The sequence below is a fragment of the Cutaneotrichosporon oleaginosum genome (assembly GCF_008065305.1).
Source record: "Cutaneotrichosporon oleaginosum strain ATCC 20508 chromosome Unknown ATCC20508_contig02, whole genome shotgun sequence".
Lineage (NCBI taxonomy): Eukaryota > Fungi > Basidiomycota > Tremellomycetes > Trichosporonales > Trichosporonaceae > Cutaneotrichosporon > Cutaneotrichosporon oleaginosum.
This window is the reverse complement of record NW_027072171.1, coordinates 2,291,404-2,309,704: the sequence shown is the minus strand read 5'-3', so window position 1 is coordinate 2,309,704 and position 18,301 is coordinate 2,291,404. Positions and strand designations below refer to the sequence as shown.

The following is an 18,301-nucleotide window of genomic DNA, read 5'->3' as shown; positions in this document are numbered from 1 at the left end:
CCCGGGCCACCGCCAGATGGCGGCGACGACGGGGTTCGCGATGCGCTCCTGGAGCGTTGGTGGCGCCTCACTCCCATTTCTGGCATGTTGGAAGGGGGTTCAGACTAAAAAAAGGATCAGCCACATTGCGAGATTTAAACTTACGGTGCAACGCGAGAAGCCGGGGGAAAGAGATGGTGAGAGACCTGGGGCGGCGTCGAGATCGATGAAGAAGCGGCTTGACCAGGGCGTGCTTGGGGTGACAGAGGCAGCGCGCATGTTTGGAGAGGGGGGGTGGGGGGTGGGGGAGAGGGTGGGGATGTTGGTGGTTATGTGGTTGGGGTACGTTTTCGAAGCCGAAGGAAGCTGACTTTGGGGTGAGAGATGGGGGAAGAGCAGCGCTCGCCTGGGAAGGGAGTGGTGATGGTGCCGAAGCGACAGGAAATAGGACGGAGGACCCGCCCGGAGGGTGTGGGGTGGAGGAAAGGTGCGCGACGGGCATAGCCCGGCGGCGAGGAGGCGAGTCTTTAACCCTTTACTTGACTGGTGGCGACCGAGGTGGTTATGTTCGTTGTGCGCTTGGGAGAATGGGCGGCGCGGGTGCAGTTGTGGAGAGGGTATTTGGCTGAATGACGGGCAGGAGCGCTGTAATAGCGCTGGCGAGCGGGGATGAGATGAGAAGGAGAGGGGGGGGGGGGGGGGCGGCGAGGTGTGGGAGAGAGAGAGATGGAGGAGATTGAGGAGGTGAAGAGGTTGCTGGTTGTTGTTGAGAGACTGGGAGATGGGAGGAGGAGATGTGTGGGAGATGTGAGAGGCGACGGGAGTTGAGAGAGTTGGGCGTTGTCGAGCAGGTGCAGTGGGGAGGAACGAGATGGGCCGAGTTGAACGACGGTTGCCAAGTTTGTGAGAGATGAGGGAGTTGAGGGAGAGTTGGCCTGTCCGGCTTGTCCAGGTGTCTCGGCGGTCCAGGCTGTCGGAGCGCGAGACAAGGTACCGAGCACTGCAGGCGCGAGGACTGCGTCGATTCCAAGGCCGTGGTGTTGAGCAAGGTGTAGAAACTGTCTCACAAGCTCACAAGCGAGAGACGCGCGCGCCCTCTGCTCTTGCTCAATTGTTCAAGGCATGGCCTCCACGGCCTCCATGGTCTGTCTCCATGGCCTGGCCCGCCTGGCCCGACGCCAGACGTCGTCTGTTTCCAGGAGCCAAATCTCTTTGCCCAAGTCGTCGTCACCTTGCGCCTTGCCCTCCCTCCCTGCCTTCGCTCTCGCCCGCGCGTAACCGTGTGCCGCGTGCCGAGCCTGCCGCCGTCCTTCGCGTCTCCGTCGGGGGCGCGGGCGAGCTGGGCGGAAGCGCCGAGGGGAGCAAGTCCAGAACTCGCTGTGCCTCTCCGTGATCCGGCCACATCCGAGAAGACACATCCAGGATTCAGGGTGGACTCATCATGACCTCGGTCCAGCTGGAACGCCCCCCCCCCCATCTGCCTCAGGGACCCACGATGCGGCTAGGCACAGGGACGACTGGAATCTGGACTCTGATGGTCTGGGCTACAGGGGGGCCAGACTCAGCGATCTGTGTGCTGGTTGCGCCCCTTGCGTCTTGCGCGCGCGCGGTCCCCCTGCCCTGTGCCTGCGTCTACCTGACACGCGAGACGTTTGACAGGCATGGCTGGAAATGCCGCATGGTACTCCCCCCGCCCTCCTTTCCGCTCATTCACCCATATTGTCCCTGACACTGGCTGATTTCTTCCGACAGCGTCTGCCCTTTTTGTGTCAATCCACAATCTGGCCATCGCCCCTGCTTCTTGCGCCCCTGCCCATGCCGATCGGCATCACACCATCTCCATCACTCCATCACACATCACAATATTCCAAGGCCCCCCTTCGCTCCCCTACTCTCGTCAGCTTCTCTTCTTTGTCTCCCTGTTCAAACGACTCCGAACACTCCACTGCACGGCACCACCGTGCCCATGGAGCATGGTGCGCATGGCGCACAATAACGCGCCGCCAGACGGCCAAGCCTGCCCCATGCGGGGCATTCACTCGGCGCGGAGCGGGAGGCCAAGACATTTTGCGCCGTGTCAAAAGGCGCCCGCTTGGATTTAGTCTTGGGCTATTGGGTAGAATGGCGGGCCACACTCGACGGAGCTCAATAGCCCACTGGCCACTGGCCACTGGCCGCCTGCCCGTCGTGGGGCGCATACCCTGGTTCCGGGGACTCCAGTGCCTTCTCCTCCCCGATCCCCAGCGGTGCGGCGTGGAGCGGAGCTGTCGCCGCATCGCGTCCTCCGAACGCGTCAGTCCGATCAGGCAATGCATTCATCCAGTCCAGGCATGCCGCCCGGCCTCCAAGCAGGGTCTCAATTACATGACATGACGGATATGAAAGGGACTCTTGCAATCCAGAAACTTCCTCTGCGGGGGTCAGCCTCAATTGTCGCGATCACGCGGCGCCCGCTCCCCCTTCCCTTGCCCAGAGTGCCGAGAGCCGAGGAGCTAAAGGAGCGAGGAGCAGAGAGGATGACTCGACGCTCCGCCGGCTTTGTACTTTCCAGTGACGAACGGCCACCCAGCGACCTGCCGGCCGCGGCCGCATGCCCGCCTGACCGTCTGCCCGCCTCTATAACCATTCAGCATAGCCGCAGCCGGCGGCCAGCGGCCTCGCGAGAACGGCGGCACGATTTGTGCGCGCTGCCACGCAATCGTGCCTCAGCCTCAGGCAGCCCAGCCTGGCCCGTGCCGCGTGCCTATGTAGCTGTCGTCAGCGGCTGAGACGCCTCAGGCGACGACGCAAACAGAGGCGAGGAACAGCATAACAGAGGATGACCAGCCGCTCGAGCCCGGAAGCAAAGCTAACTAACGCGCGCACTCGCACTCTCGCCGCCTAATGTCGGACGTCAGCAGCCCGAAACATATCCCGACGCCACGCAGCCTCGTCGCCATCACGACGGGCACCGGGCGGCAGAGCTTCGAGCTTCGCGAGCGTTGACGTTTCACGCTTCACTTTGACGCTTTGGGGTCTCATCGCCCCTGCCAGCTGTGAGGGAGGGCGAGAGTGCGAACAAACAGTGCGTTGCACCGACGTCCCTCATGGCACCGCGGACCACGGCACCGGCCTGTCATGCAGGCAAGATCGTCGAGGAATGCACAGCTGGCACATGTAGAGTAGAGCTTTGAATCTGTGAGTTGGACGCCTGAAGGCTGAGGCCGTCAAGATCTCGGAATGCGTGGTCGGAACCGAACGGCGCCCGGTTCCAGCGCGCGGATTCTGATTCACGCACCTCTTCTCACGATCTCACTCCCACGCTGGCGCGCTGGCTTTGCCGATCTGCCAGCTGTCCGCTGCCAGCATGCTAGTGCCATGCCAGTGCCGACATTGCGGTCAGAGGCGTGGCAGACGAGTGCATTGCGCCAAGTGCCACGCCGAATTCGTCAGCGCCAACCCGTACACGTCAGCATCTCGCAATGGCAAGCACCTGCCTGGCCTTGCTTGCCAGCTGCGACGCCGCAACTCGCCAAGACCTCGCTTAGCAGCCCGAACACATGCCACGCTGCCCTGTTCCTAGATGCCACGATGGCGATCGACAACATGCTGTGATGTGTGATGTGTGGCGTGGCAAGTGTGGTTGTGGGAACTCGACACGCATGACACACCGGGTTTGGCGGATGTCTACGTCGGCCGTGGCCAGGTGTGTGGTCAGAAGGAGCTGGGTCGCTGGCGAGGGAGAAGGTGGCGAGCCGTCAGCACGGGCGTGTGATTTGCGACCGTGAGGCATGAGGCAGTCAACAGAGTGGGGCAGCTGGAGGATGGAATCGGGATCGTGAGAAACCAACCCGCGTGGAAATTCGTCCATCCTCTGAATTAGGCGCACAACCTCCACCACCCTCCAATCCCCGTAGGCGCGCACCTCCGAGCTCCGATCTGACTTTCTTTCGGCCTCAACCTCTCTCTCCTCTCGAGCTCTACGACACTCCGCACCACCCCGATGCGCCCAACACCTCTTCTCCGCGGCGCCTCGCGGCTGCCACTCACGACCAAACGCGCGAACAAAGACTACTACAAGGGCACGCGCCAGTCGTACGTCCCGGGCGGCGGACACCGTACCGGCCCGCCGGGCAAGCACGTCGTGAATGGCACAGCAAAGTATCGCGTATTGGACGAGGAGGTGCGATACTATGTCGGGCCCGGGATCGATGTGTTGCAGAAGACCAGTGTGAGTTGCGAGGAGGGGTGGGGAGGCTGGAGAGCTGGAGAGGGGCGAAGCGGGGAGAAAGGTGACGTGGTAAGAAAGGAGAGGAACGGAACGGAGGCGGAAGGAGGCGAAGATGGGAGCAGAGCGGAGAGCGGAGAGGAGAACGGAGAGGAGAGCGTTGCCTCCCGGTTACCTTCAGCTCCGCTGACCCCAGCTCAAACCCTACGTCGCAGCCCACACCCCGCTGGCACAGAACGCGCCCAAGCTCCCCTCGTTCGCGCCCAAGCCGCCCAAGCGTCTCGGCGTGCAGGGACGAAAGGCGTGGAGCAAGGCGTACGCCGAGCTCGGCATTAACGACCGCGCCGCCCTCATCCAGGACGCACGCCGGAACTGGTTCCAGGCGCTGAGCGCGCAGTTCGGGCCTCGCGTCAAGGCTAGCAAGGAGGGCAAGGAGGGCAAGGCAGCCGTCTCGGGACCTGTCGACCCCACGGCGGGCGGAGAGGCGGTCAAGGCATAGAGCATGTATTCATCACACTTCTGCGTTCACGAAGGGATAGTTAGTGACCGGCTACTGATCCGTGCTCTGCTAACGAGACTCTGCGACTAGACCTTGCTCGCCTCCTTGTAGCCCGCTGCCCTCGGCCACTCTCCTCGCCTGCTCGCATCCGATGCATATTACAATATCTATCACCTAGCTCGTCGAGGCCCCAACAGCAAGACGCTTCAGGTGCTCCATAAAGACCTGCAGCGACACATCGTCGGTAAAGATAGCCTGTCCGGGCGCCTGCTGGCCGTAACCCATTCCAGACGTGTGCGTCGTGCTCGGGTTGAGCTTGGAGAGCAAGAAACGCGCCTGCGACCCGCCCTGGTCGCACACAACGTAACGCGGAATCGGAAGGCGGTCCTCGAGCAGCTCCTGAGCGTCGGCGACAGGGGCCTCGAGCAGCTCCTTAAAGTTGGCGTAGTCCTCCTGCTCCTGGTAGTTTGCGTTGCGCCACTGTGCGATGGTCTCGCCATGGAAGATGAGGATGTGGAAGAACGTATCCAGCAGCAAGATGACGTCGGGGCGGATCGACACCGAGTCGAGCAGAACCGGGTGCGGCTCCTGGTCAAACGTGTACGACATGAGCGTCGGCTGGATCATGATGAGCGAGTTGTTCACGTCGGCGTCGTTCAGCACGTGCCGGTAGAAGGCAGTCTCATCAGGCGAGTTGTTGAACACCTGCAGGAACTGCGAGCGACGCAGGTGGAACATGAACTGTGGGTAGATGCTGAAGTTTGGCGACAACTGGAAGCTTGCAGGGTCCTCCTTGCGGTAGTCGGCAAACTTCTGGCACAGGCGGATGAGCATGCGGTCGAGCCAGCGAAGAACATCGGGCGCGTCGTCGATTTCGGCCTTGAACACGGCAATGCGCGCCATGAGCACTGCCGCCGCTTCCTGGTCGAACTGGGCCGCAATGTTCGGGTGCCCGCCCTCATGGAATGTCCTCGCCACCGTTGTCACGCGCAGGCGGTATTGTCCGGACGCGTGCTGGTAGTGGGTGACAAACTGGATGAGACCCATGTGATTGGGCTGCAGTGGCTGCCCTGCCGGCGTGACCACTTCAAAGTAGCACGCCAATGATGTCTTGGGCGAGAGCGAGCAGATCTTCCAGGCAGACGTCTGGCCGATACCAATCTCGGTCTCACCAACACAGGGCGACTTCTTGTTGGCGCTGATGACGTGGCCAATGACGCCCGACACCTTCAGTTCCTTGGTGGTCTGGATGTCGAAAGTACCGTTGAAGCCCATCTTAAGGAAGCCGTCCTCATCCTTGGCGAACGTACGCAGGAAGCTCTGCTTGAAGATCGCGGTCATGAACGAGTCGGAGATGACCATGAAGCCGTTGGTTGCGTTCGACAACGACTTCATCTCGAGCAGGCCGACTTGGTCGAGGCAGCCTGCGTAGATATCAACCGCGTGGCCACTCGTGGACGCCCGCTTGCTCAGGCTCTCGTAGTACTTGGTCGCGCGCTTGAAGTGCTTGACCGAGTCGCGCTCAATGTCGTGGTGCGAGCGGATGGGCTCACGCAGCTCGGGGGACACAACCATGCCTGGGCCCTCGGTGGCGGGACCGCCCGAGAAGAGCATAATGCGCGCGCCAGTGTTCGGGAACGCGTTCTCGAGGAGCGCAGTCGCGACGCCAAGGGCGACACCAGTGCAGCGCAGCGGGCGCTGGCGGTCCGATACGGGCCAAGGGTCGCGCTGCAGGTTCTCGAGAATGTTGGTGAGTTGGAACTCACACGCCTGAACAGGCATGAGGAACTTGCTCGCGGCAGGCGCGGGCATCGGGCCACCCGGCCGCACTGGCTGCATCGGGCGGTTCGAGGGGTTAAGGCCCAGCATGTCGGCGATCTGCTTGGGCTGGTACTCCTTAGAGCCGCGGAACACGAACGACTTGGGGCAGTCGGCGTAAGCGAGTTCGTGCACCATAGCCATGGTGCCGAACGTGATAAGACCAACAAGCGCGTTCGGGGGCAACAAGCTGAGTGAGACAACGAGGGTCTCGCGCAGAGCGTTCAGCTCATCCTCCTCCAGGCACGTGTCGACGACGTAGAGGAAGATGGGGGGCACCGGTGCGGGGCGCGAGAGCGTGTACTCAATCGTAGAGTACTTTGGTGTGACCTCGGGGGGAAGGTTGGTCTGCGAGATGTCCTTGTAGTGCGGCGGGAACGGGTTGCGCTGCAGGCAGAATGGGCAGATCCACATCTTGCCGCGCACATCGATCTGGCTGTCTGTCAGCACTTGGAATGACTGCAACGGTTACCAGTAGGGGTTGAGGATGGCCTTGCACGGCGCCTTGCACGTCACCGGCTCGTACATGACGGGCGGCAGGTCGTCGCGCTCCTTCAGCGGCGTGTACAGCGCCGAGATGGGAACGACGGTGCGCGTCGCCTCGATGCGGCTCGACGGCCATGCGTTCCATGAGAAGCGAACGCCTGTGGTCAGCGACAACAACGCGTATCGTGGGCGAGGGCAAGAGGAGAGGGTCGAAGTGAGGAGGGCGTGGGTGACTGGAGAATCGAGGTGGAGGAGGGAGGTTGGTTCAGAGAAGGAGGGGTCTTGCTCCATCGCGCCCTCCTCCAAGCACCGCGGGTCGAAAAAGCCTCGACTTACCGTCGCGGTCCTCGATGTCCTCAAAGTTGGCGCCGCTCATGGTCTCGGACTGCCGTGAGATGAAGGATGTGTAGAGCTCTTTAACGTGGAGAGTGGTGAGCAGCGAGGTGATTCTGTTGGCAGTTAAGGGCCGCGCTGGCACATCGTCACCGCAGCCGCACGGGACCAATTTCGTTTAATCCGCGTGGGGCATCGGATGTCCCCCTGCCGTCAGAGCGTGCGTTCGATTCTTCGCGGAGCCGTAGATTATGTCAGAACGACTGCGTCTAATCCCGCGTGCTTGCTGCCCAGGCTGAGAATGTGCTACTGTGCACGGACTCACCGATGCCTTCCAATGTCATCACCTTTGCGAACTTCTCTAGCTTCTCTGGGGCTACCTCTTCACCAACGTAGAGACACAGTTTGAAAGAATTTGATTTTTTTGAGAGAATCCAATGTTATTCAAGGATGTATAATTCAATGTGCCAACCATCGAGTCTGGCGGCAACACTCCACCAATGTTTGCAACCTACATAACCTCATGCGTTGTGCGTTCCCGCCTCTATTCTTAAGCCACACAGAACACTAACTTTAATACGAACTGGGACACCGTTAACTTCTAGTCGTGCACCATTTACACAGCTACGCGCTCGCTGAAGAAGATCCGGGCCACGAAGGCTCTGGCCATCAATTTTGGATCTGTCAAAGCTGGCCCTATCAGTTCGGGCCATAGAAGGAAAACGCTATTGATATTTCGGCTCGTACCGTCTGGTGGCTGGAGGTTTAGGTCATGGAGGCTCTCCTAGCCACAGTTGTGCCTCGGCTATGCCAGCTGTCTTTTCCTGCTCCTCCGCCTCTGCTATCTCTGGGAAAGCAGTAGCCGTGAAGGTATGGTATATGGGGCACAGACAAAGCGAGGCTCTCATTCCCCGCCTCCGCGCCTCCAAGCCAAGAACCCAATCTAAGCTATATTCGACATGCATACCGGCAGGGCGGCAGGCGGCAGTGGCAGTGACGTCTGCGGATCGCTAACGTTGATTTGCCACGAATTGGCATACCACAGATCCCAACGCCTCAGTAGATCTACGCTACTTCACTGCCCGTTGCCCTGCGACGACTGCAGCCCGTCGTTGTTGCAGTTCATTTCGGATTCGCAGCGCGCAATGCGGACTACGTATGCGCTAGACGTTAGCTCCAAATTACGCGAGGGCCAGAGGCGGTCCATGGAGTGCAGGTGTGGCCTGTGGTGTAGAGGTTTAGCGGGAAAGTTAGGGCGGGACCACTCAGTTCTCACGAGTACACGCGGAGCCTCCCATGATCGGCCCAGGTTCATCCAGCACTTGGTGAAATGGAGACGAGAAGCGATTTGCAAGTCCGTCGTAGCGGACGTGAAATGATCGAATGTTGCCCTATGACGGAGATCGGGGAGCAGGTCATCGACCAAACGCAACGCAATGAAAGATCCATAGCAATGCTTTACGGACCCGCTGCAGCCCAGACGGAAACCGATAAAAGATAAATGAACTTCAGAATGATGACCTCCTCAATGACAGGCAGCTGATGGCCAGAGCGAGGGAATGATTCGTACATGGCTTCTCAGTAACAGGTTCGCACTCTCCGCGCTTCGCGTTACTATCGCGTTGCGAGGCTGTCGAGATGCAGAGATGTGGTCGGAGACACCGCCGCACGCCCATACGTTGGGCGGTTCGGGCTCCCGCGCGTCTAGCAACCATAGCGGAGCAAAGAACGCCCCGCCACGTCGATCTTGTGCCATCCGCCAGCTGTCAACAGTCAATCTCCACCCGCGATCAATTTCTTGAAATTTCCTTTGGGCCGCTCTAAGCCGTCGTCTATCTAACATCTTTGTCGCCGCGCACGGACCTTGCGGAGCCTTCAAAAGGACACGTTCCTCCAAGAATATGCTGCTCTCTGACGGAGAATTGAACTCCGGTCTCCCGCGGTCAGTGCTAATGACAAGCGAGCATACTAGCCACTATACGATCAGAGATGCTGGATGATCGTGATCGACTCTGCGGCGAGATGATTCGTACCACTCCACACCCTCAAAGTGCAGTCAGCCAGATAGATGAGAGTGTATACGCCACACAATCCTCTGTTCACTAGCTGCTCCCCCGTTGCGCCCTTAGGCTTGTCTGAAAGTTACGATAAGAGCTAGATGTGACTTCCACGTCACATTCGGTCACCGTCTCGAGCGTACCTTTGCCCACAACATTGAAGGTACGAAGCAGAGCTTGCTTGGGCACGTTAAGACCATGGCGGACCGAGTCAACCCTCCAAGACGCTTGAGATAGAGGAGACGAACGCGCGCGCGCTGACTCATCAGCGGACCTCTCTCCCAAGGGCACAGCAAGAGGGCACGAAAGTGATTCGCATGCCGCGTGCGCCAAGAGCCAAATACGAAGGCTGCAAGGCTTTCAAGAACGTAAGACCCATCTGTGACAGCATTGCATCGATCTGCGTGGGGCGACAGCTCGTAGCTGCGGATCGCCCTTATCCTAGCCTATCACAAAAGAGAGGAGGACTCAAGGAGAGAAGGATTGAATGTTTTGTGCTCATGTGCCACACACAGCTCATCCCCATCCCGCCCCGCCGCCCCTCCACCGCACTCGCCCCCCGCACTCTCACCTCGCCTTCTCTCGCAATCTCACAGCACCGCAACACTGCATCTCCATCTCCAACACACTCGTTGCCCAATTGCTCGTTGCCCACCTCCTCTTTTCCCATCGTACACACCCACTCGGCACTCTCGTCTCATCCCATCCCTAACCTTTCCCCCTCCGTGGTCTCCGACGGAGCTGCCACTATGACACCACTCGCCCAGAGGCTCGGTCTCACCGTCCTGTTGGCCGTCTCGGTTGCGTCGCTCGTCCTTTCAACCTTCATGATCTTCACCTTACGCCTGTTGGCGGCTTCCGTTGCAGAAGTTTGTCCTCCGGGCGGCGGATGCGAAATTCCCTCGTGGGTTGGTGGAATCAACATTGCCGAGAAGGAGTGGTGGTGGGGTGCGTAGTGCTCACTTACAAAGATCTGCTGACCTGATTACAGCCCGCATCAAGGAACAGCGCTACATTCAAATCACCACCCGCTGGCTCCCCCTCACGTACGCCTGTATTGGCTACAGTGCATTGGCACTCCTGTACATTGCCCTCTAGTAAATTCATTGTTGGCAACGCTGACCACAGCGGGTACACGCACACCGTGAGCAGAGCCAAGACCAAGTGGACAGCGGTCGGGTACGACGTCGTTCTCCAGTTGGGCTTTGGAGCATGCGGGATCGTTATTGCTGCTCTCCATTTACTCGTGGAGTGGATGTATGGACGGTTCTTCTGGAATCATCTGCAACAGAAGACAAACTGGTCGCGGTATTCCGAGAATATCTTCGCCCCGCGCGTGTGTGGTGACCTCGGAACGTACTGCGCGTGAGTTGAAGTGTGTCCAAGCTGACATAAGACGCTTTCACTCAAGCATGGGAACACTCATCGCCCTCGGGGCGCTTGTAAGCCCGACGCTTTTCGGATTTATGCTGACTCCAGTTCGTGCTTGCGGCAGTCGCGCAGCTATATTACGTGGTCCATCGCCGAGCTTCATGGAGCGACAGTCTCGTCTCCATCGACAAGCTTCGCGCCGAATCGGGCCGCAAAGTCACAGACTCGAGCGGGAGTCAAGATTCTAGCAACGGGCAGAGCGAGGAGTCACACCTTCGCACTCACAGGACCCCAAACCGGTACGAGAGCCGGCAGTTTCAAGATTTTGTGGTGCCACGCACCCAACCTAGCCCGTGGCAAAGCAGTTCTCCTTGCAAATCACCTCGGTTCAGTGTGCACAGCACATCATCCCCGCCCACCGGAACGACCGGACGAGTCACCCATCTCGAGGAAGGCACATCAGCCGATGCAAACACCCTCCCTTCGGCTTCCAACCGCCGCACTTACTACCCACAGACCACCTTGAGCTCCGCATCAGCCGGCAATAAGCGCCTCTCGACGGGGAGTCTCGGTTCTCCGCATCATCTCCGAGCCTCGGTCTATCGTTCGATACCCAAAACTCCCTCCCCTCTGAGTCGGGCTACCAGCTACCAGGCTGTGACCGAAGCAGCCGAGACAACCGACGCTGTCACGCCGCTGGGCTTCTTGTCATTATCGCCCCGAGCCTCCCCCGAACGGCCCTCAAACTCTTGCGCCAACAGCCTGTCCGTTCACGCTGCCGGGCCCACTCCTTCTCCAATCGGTGACCTTCCCATTTCCTCCTCCAGCTCAGGCTCCTCGCTGCCCACCGCGTTCGAGACCGCTTCCGACTCTTCGACTATCCGCGGACGCAGTCGTCCTACCTCGCAATACTCCCGGAACTCTGGGGGCCCGTCTGCGTTCGCGGTCTTTGCTGCACTGGAGGAACTGCAGGCGGCGCTTGCAGCTCCCCATCCCACGCCAGAGGTCATCCGTAATTTGCAGGCCCGCATCGCCCATCTTCACAGTCTCGCCTATCCCGATGGAACTCTCCCACCTACTCCGCCGACCAATCGCCACTCAATCGCCTCTCTCCCGAATCAATCGAGGCGGTCGTCGCATCCCGCCCGGCGAAGCATGATTTAGCCTGCGGTCCGGATGGCCGACACCGTACCTCAAGTAATCCCGTTTCTGCTTCGGTAATAAACAGAAAATCTTTCCATAGATGCTGACAACGACATTGTGCATTATAAAACCGCATAGAGATTATTTTGTATTTCAATGAATTTTCCACTCAATCTTCGCGAAATAATAATTTACCCTCCCTTCACTGATGTAATGTCCAAACTCAGCTATATCAAGGGTCCTGGAAGTCAAAGCGTCAATATACATGCTACATGTCCCTTGGGCAAAACGTGGATGGCTGTTTCGTGGCGACCATTCATCACACAGCAGTGGAGACTACCGTCTGGCCAAGAAGATCTCGTCATTTGTCGTTATTCATAAATCTTCTACATAATATCTACGGCTCTTGTTCCGGAGGTTGAGGTTGAGGTTGAGGTCGAGGTTGATAGAGGCGGATGTGTGGCTATGGCGTTAAACATGGTGGTGAACTGTACTTCAGTATATCTACAGTTCCTGTTTCGGCGGTGAATGTCGGAGGCGAATGAGAGGCGGATGTGCGGTCAAGGCGCATATTTGGTGGTGAAGCCGGGGTTTATCGGCGTACTAACCCTGGAGCTCGGCATTGCCGTTACCGTTGTCGTCGAGGCGCATGAAGGGGATGTCGTCGTCCTCATGGACGGACTCAATCCGTGCCTCACCCCGCGCGGACTGGAACTCGGCGTCGTGCGCGGACTGGTCGGCGTCGCTGTGCAGGCCGTTCAGCTCGTTGTTCTGGCGTGGAGAAGGGTTGGCGCGGCTGCGCAGGGCCGCCCACTCGGCCTCGTGGACGCAGGTCCCGCCCCCTTGCTTGTCGACAGAGGTGTTGAGTGTCGCGACCTTGGCCCTGAGGGCCGCAGTCTCTTTGTCGCTCTTGACAAGGCGCGCGCCGAGCGTGGCGAGCTCGGTGGCGAAAGTCGTTCCCGCGTCGTTGGCGTACTTCAGCGCGGTGGCGAGCGTCTGCACTTTGGCCTCCTTGGCGGCGAGCTGGGCGCGAAGCGCCAACACGTCCACTTTGTACAGCGCCTTCCACTGCTTGCGGGTGAGGGGCGAAATGCCGGGCGGGTTAGGTTGCTGCCCGTCCTCCCCCTGCGTCGTGGTGTTGTTTGCGTCTTCGGTATGCGAGTGAGGGGGTCCACGGGGGTGCGAGCATGGCGGGTATCCGCGCTGGCGGCAGAGGCTTGAACATCTGGCACGCGCTTGCAGGGTGCCAGCAAACTTGTAGTGCATTTCTTGGAGCTCAGCTTTGGTGTTTTGGAGCGTGACGGTCAGCGCCTCGGCCGCGTTGAAGTGCTTGGCACTGTCGACTTGCGCGGCGTGGAGTTGAGCTTGGAGGCTGCCGTTCGTGGTCTTCAGCCACTCGTTCCAGTCCTTCGTGTACTCCAGCTCCTTCTGCGCCATCGCAAGGGCCATGGTGGTCGCCTCGTTCCGGGCATGGACCTCAGCTAGTTGCTGCCGCTGCTCGTGCAGCAGGGCGAGGAGTTCGCCATGCGAAATGGGAGTCGGGTCCTGCTGGACTGCCGGCACCGCGGGCGCCGGCGGCGGGAGGTGGTTGGCGCTCGGGGGTGGCGGCGCCTCATACCAGACTGAGCGCGACGACTGCCATGCAGAGGCGGCGACAGGGGCTTCCGGCACGCGCCACGCGAAAGAAGACTGGGGCTGAGGCTGCCTCATTGAGAGAGGGACCTGAACCGCGGTCGGGCTTGACGTTACGCCAGCAGGGCGGCGAGGCGGGGTCGTCGGGCCGAAAGAATGAGGCTGAGCGCTAAAGGGCGGGGGAGCGTCTTGAGCGGCGTTCGAGCCTGGAGGCACACCAGCAGAGTAGCGTTGCTGAGTGGGTGGGCGACGAGGTGGGAAGGGCAGGGAGCGAGGTGGGAAGGGTAGGGGGCGAGGCCCGGTGGGAAGGCTGCGACGAATGTAAGTGGCACCTTGGGTTGTGTCGCTGGAGCGGGCCGGCATCTCGGTACCGCTGCGGTGGAACTGGGAGTCCCGATTGCCAAAGTCGTAGCCGGCAGCGGCGCCGGCTGCCTCCGATGTGGCACCCCTAGTAGGGTTGACGAGAGCGGCCGAGGTTGCGTCTACAGGCGCCTGGATGAAGGCCTCTACGCGGGCGTCCCAGACTACACCGTCAGGCATGTTGGATTCGTCAAAACCGTCGTGCTTTCAGCGCGAGACGTCGTTGGAGCGGCTCCGAGGGACTTCGCGCAATAATCAGAGATGAAACCTGTCGTCAGCGCCGACGGCGAGAGGGCTCACGCGGTGAGATGCACAATTACGCGAGGTGAGATGGAGAAGATGGTGATGGGGGGGAGATGACCCAAAGGGGTGAGACCGAGATAATAAGAATTGAGACGAGTGAGGGAGATAGGAGAAAGCTGTTTGGGTGGGGTGGCAACGCAAGTAGATAAACTGGGAGAGGATGTGTTGGGGGAAGTTGAGGAGGGGGGAGGGGGTGACCAAACAACCGGGTGAGATGAGGTGCTTGTAAAGCACGAGGCGAAAGTGCGGGAGTGGTGGGTGGAAACATGCATTCCCTCCTACCACCCCCAACTTTCAGCTTCTCCGTTTATCGCGATCAGTCCCGCCTTACTCGGCCTCGCCCATTCCCCTTTGTTCTCTTTGGCTCTTCTTCTCGTCAGCCATTGCCTCGGCGCCTCAACGCTCAGCCTTCTGCTATGCACACAGTTTGTGTTTATGTCCCACCGCGTGTTTCGGTTGCAGAAGGCCAGTTGACTCGGCAGGCCCGGCTAGTGGCAGGAATGTTAGTGGTCAGTGAAGGGGGAAAGCGGGACAGGCATTTGGCCATTAGTGTGAAACTCATTAGTGTCAAACTCACAATATTGTCATTCTTGCACCTCTTTACAGATTTACTGGAAGGGACGAATCCATATTTTGCAGATTCACTTCCACGCGGTTATCGAGCCGTCCTACTTTTGAATACCCTTGGCTGCCACAGCGTTGCACTTGGTCCTCCGCGCGGAAGCACGATTATTCTGCATGCCTAACTCGACCCTCGCCTGTGCGTTTGCATGACCTTGATGACTCGATCCGGGTGTATGAACTTTGAGCAGCGTGTCGAGTTTGTACTGGAGCTTGGCGCCCTCAGTCGTCTTTGCGCGGAGCTGGACCTTCAGCGAGGCGATTTCGGTCGCTTGAACGCCCAGTTTGACTTCCATAGCGGAGAGCTCCTGCGTCATGTAGACAAGCTGCGACTGCTGCGTCCTGGCGCTCTTCGTCATTGCCGCAAGTTGCACGTTCTTCTTCGCGAGTGCATTCTGCAGCTCCTTCAGTTCCTCGAGTCGCTTGTCGTGTTTCGCCTGCCATGCTCCCACATCGTGACCATGCACAAGGCAGGTTCGCTCCAGCGGTTTGAGCTGTTCGCGAAGCACCTCGATGTGGCTTGACGCCCTGGACTGCACATATTCGGCTTCGGAGATACGCAGGCCCAAGATGCCTTCCGACTGATGCCCATCGTCGTCCTCCCCGAGATACTGCTTGGACTCGTCCATCCGTACGGTAAGAAGCTCCGGGTTATCGATCTCGCCATCGATCTTGCCACTCTCCCCATGAGTGGCGGCCGTCTTGTGCGTCTTGACCCTCTCGACGTGGCTCAGCGTGAAAAGGCGCTCGGCATGAGCGGCAAGTTGACTGCGAAGGCTCTCCTTGTCGTGCGGCTTATCATCGTCGTGTTGCTCATGCGAAAGTCTGGCAAGATACTTGTCCAGGAAACCGATTTGATCGTGCAGGTTCTCGTCATGCACTTGCCTTTCGGCAGGCCTGTTGGTCAGACAGTTGAAACCCTCACGATCCCACACGCACTTGTGGAGCGCGCGCAGGTCGCGGAGAGTCTCAGCGGGGTCAGAAGGCTCAGCACCACGACCCTCATTGCGGCTCCGCTCACTCTCCACCACCGAGAACTGTTCTATCGCGGCGGTGAGCTCGCTGCGGATCTCATCGATCCCACGCTGCCTGTTCGCTAGCGCGGCGAGAGATTCAGCCTCCGCTGCAAGCTGGGCGCGGAGGTTCGAATGGGCGGCTTGCTCCTCAGCCAGCTCTTTAGCGAGAGCGGCGTTGTCCTTCTTATAACGGTCAAGCGCAGCGAGGGCCGATTCAAACTTCGCAGCCAGGCTTGTGATCTGGGACTGGGCGACTTTCTGAGCATTGTTTTCACCGAGCAAGCCAGCTGTACTGGCGGCCTTGACGAGCCGCGCGAGCCGCGTACTGACGGCCCCGATTTCGCATGCATCCTCCGCGAGCCGGTGACGGAGGTCGATCTCGTTGCGCCACTGCTGTATGAGCGGGGTGTGGGCCTCGACACGACCTACTTGGATGGCAGGGGCCGTGTTTCGGGCCGTGTTTCTCTGATTGAGGGCGACGGCTCCTTTGGCGCCAACATCCATCTCCATCTGATCTGAAATGGCCTCCAGGCTGTATCCTTGCGCCTCCGATACGGCACGGAGGATGATGGCAGTGCTCTTCATCTCGCTGATGTTGCCCGAGCTGGTGTCGCCCGACTCGTCACGAGGCATCTCGGCGGGCGGGCTGGGAGTACGGCGGGTGAGTCCGGCAACGGCGGCGGCGAGCGCGTCCTGCTTGGCGCGCATGTCCGCAAACCCCGACGAAACCGTTGCGGTGAGCGCCATGAGGGCCTCTTCATGCGCACCGGTGGTGGACGAATGACGGGCCGTGAAGACATCGATGAGGGTGACGACCGCATCGCTCATGCGCTGCGCCTCAGTGGGCGTGCCGAGGGCAGGCGGTGTGGCGGCGTGCACGGACATATTGTGCTGGGTCGCTGTCTCGGCGGTGTGGCCGGCCTTTGCTCCAAGCCGACAGGTAGTGTGCCGGAAAACAAGGTCGAGGCGAGCGTAGGAGAGAGCACCTCAGCTGGGTGCTGATGTGGCTGAGCGTCTCGTCCGTTCGCAACCCCAAGCGGAACAAAATGGGTAGCTGGGGCCGCTGATATGAGTTGTCTGTAGCGGTCTCTGACTGCGTCTGGAGGTGTCGGGGCGTCGCGACGGTCCGGCTTGAACTGAAGTCACATAGTGTCGTTGTCTAGGCCTCTCATCATCTGTTCGCCATAAGCGGTGCAGGTTGAGCCGCGCATCAATTCACGCCTGTGGAAGCCGCATACTCGCCAAGTTTGGTCAGCTTCAAGCCCGTCAAGCTCGGTTACTAGGTTAAGCGCGTGTGCACTTGGTAAGGCGGGGAGACGATCATTGTACGCATGGCTTAGTCAACCACAAGTCGCGGACTCCTCGCCTGCAAGAACATCAGTGTCACGACTGGGGCGCAGGGCCCGACGTGGCCGTAAGATGGTCAATCTCGTCAGTCTTCTACTTTCTGCTCTTCTCGTCACATCCCGGATCGCTCGCTTCAGCGGTCTTTCCACCCTGGTTTGCCAAGCGACGGCATACTTTCTCCGCTCGTATCCATTACTCAGCCTTCTCCCGAGGACCACCCCCACTCCCTCGCACCTCGTTAGCTCGCTGCCACGTACGAAATGCATAGCCTAGCCCCTGGAGCTTGAGAAGCGGTTAAAGTCGCGCTCGCCAAGTCCACCCGGTGCTGGACGGTTGGACCAGTGGGGGATAACGCCCATGGCGCGGGCACGGCGCACCATCTTGCCAACCATCTTCTGCGAGCGCCACGTCAGGCCGGTCTGGTTGCGGCCCTTGATGCGGCCGATTGGGTCGATGAAGGCCATGCTCATCAGGGGGTTGGTGCAGTGGTCGAGAGGGTTGGCGTTGCGAATGTAAAAGGGGTCAATCTGCTTCGCGACGCGCTTCGAGGGGCCGAGGAGGGGAGGGCGCGGCCTCGGCTTCTGCGTCGGGTACAGGTTCGACTCCTTGTAGACGTGGGGCTCGGCGAACTGGCGTCAGCAGCTGACCCATCTGAACAGAATGACGAGCCGAAATGTCTGGCGCCTTTAGCGGCACCGCCGGAGTGGGGCGCGGGGACGGAGACAGGCTGCAGTCGTCCGACAGCGTGACGCTGGGATCGACCACTCGCTAAGCCTTCCCTCACCGATCCCCGCACAACCTGCAGGCGCACACCTCAACACTCCAATTCTCGCTTATACTCACCTCGTTGGGGCGGAACTGCCTGCGGCCGTCCTCGCTCGGGCTGTGCCGCAATCCGACAGAGCCGATCATGCCGCGCGCGGCGTTGTCGGCCTGCGACTGCCCGCGGTTGGGAGCGCTCGAGTCGGCGGTGAGGCGCGCGAGAAAGTCGGATGTGATCTCCGCGGCCGACTGGCGCACTGGAGGGGTGGTGTGGAGGGCGCGGACGCCGCGGAGTTGCCTGAACGCCATGGTGGTGAGGATGGGGTGGTGGATCGCGAGCAGAGAGGTCAGTTCCGAGGTAGTTAGC

At 60.0% G+C, this 18,301-nt stretch overlaps 7 protein-coding genes across 7 annotated transcripts; 2 read left to right on the top strand and 5 right to left on the bottom strand.

The window, feature by feature from the left end:
* Window positions 1-3,961: 3,961 nt before the first annotated feature.
* On the top strand, window positions 3,962-4,685 carry COLE_02594 (mitochondrial 54S ribosomal protein mL41; the record flags this gene model as incomplete). The annotated part of the gene is made up of 2 exons (XM_018423521.2): window positions 3,962-4,189; window positions 4,383-4,685. The coding sequence occupies 2 exons, from the start codon at window positions 3,962-3,964 to the stop codon at window positions 4,683-4,685; spliced, it is 531 nt and encodes a 176-aa protein (XP_018277912.1).
* Window positions 4,686-4,859: 174 nt separating this feature from the next.
* Window positions 4,860-7,365, bottom strand: COLE_02593 (uncharacterized protein; the record flags this gene model as incomplete). The annotated part of the gene is made up of 3 exons (XM_018423520.2): window positions 4,860-6,939; window positions 6,976-7,147; window positions 7,326-7,365. The coding sequence occupies 3 exons, from the start codon at window positions 7,363-7,365 to the stop codon at window positions 4,860-4,862; spliced, it is 2,292 nt and encodes a 763-aa protein (XP_018277911.1).
* Window positions 7,366-7,843: 478 nt separating this feature from the next.
* Window positions 7,844-8,035, bottom strand: COLE_02592 (uncharacterized protein; the record flags this gene model as incomplete). Its single annotated transcript, XM_018423519.2, has 1 exon — window positions 7,844-8,035. The coding sequence occupies one exon, from the start codon at window positions 8,033-8,035 to the stop codon at window positions 7,844-7,846; it is 192 nt and encodes a 63-aa protein (XP_018277910.1).
* Window positions 8,036-10,128: 2,093 nt separating this feature from the next.
* COLE_02591 (uncharacterized protein) lies at window positions 10,129-11,298 on the top strand (the record flags this gene model as incomplete). The annotated part of the gene is made up of 6 exons (XM_018425448.1): window positions 10,129-10,327; window positions 10,371-10,476; window positions 10,508-10,744; window positions 10,776-10,821; window positions 10,859-10,985; window positions 11,267-11,298. 6 exons carry the CDS (start codon window positions 10,129-10,131, stop codon window positions 11,296-11,298), a joined length of 747 nt encoding a protein of 248 aa, XP_018277909.1.
* A 1,198-nt stretch (window positions 11,299-12,496) lies between these two features.
* On the bottom strand, window positions 12,497-14,065 carry COLE_02590 (uncharacterized protein; the record flags this gene model as incomplete). Its single annotated transcript, XM_018425447.1, has 1 exon — window positions 12,497-14,065. One exon carries the CDS (start codon window positions 14,063-14,065, stop codon window positions 12,497-12,499), a length of 1,569 nt encoding a protein of 522 aa, XP_018277908.1.
* A 791-nt stretch (window positions 14,066-14,856) lies between these two features.
* COLE_02589 (uncharacterized protein) lies at window positions 14,857-16,710 on the bottom strand (the record flags this gene model as incomplete). The annotated part of the gene is made up of 1 exon (XM_018426756.2): window positions 14,857-16,710. The coding sequence occupies one exon, from the start codon at window positions 16,708-16,710 to the stop codon at window positions 14,857-14,859; it is 1,854 nt and encodes a 617-aa protein (XP_018277907.1).
* A 731-nt stretch (window positions 16,711-17,441) lies between these two features.
* COLE_02588 (uncharacterized protein) lies at window positions 17,442-18,243 on the bottom strand (the record flags this gene model as incomplete). The annotated part of the gene is made up of 2 exons (XM_018420887.2): window positions 17,442-17,801; window positions 18,016-18,243. 2 exons carry the CDS (start codon window positions 18,241-18,243, stop codon window positions 17,442-17,444), a joined length of 588 nt encoding a protein of 195 aa, XP_018277906.1.
* Window positions 18,244-18,301: the final 58 nt, after the last annotated feature.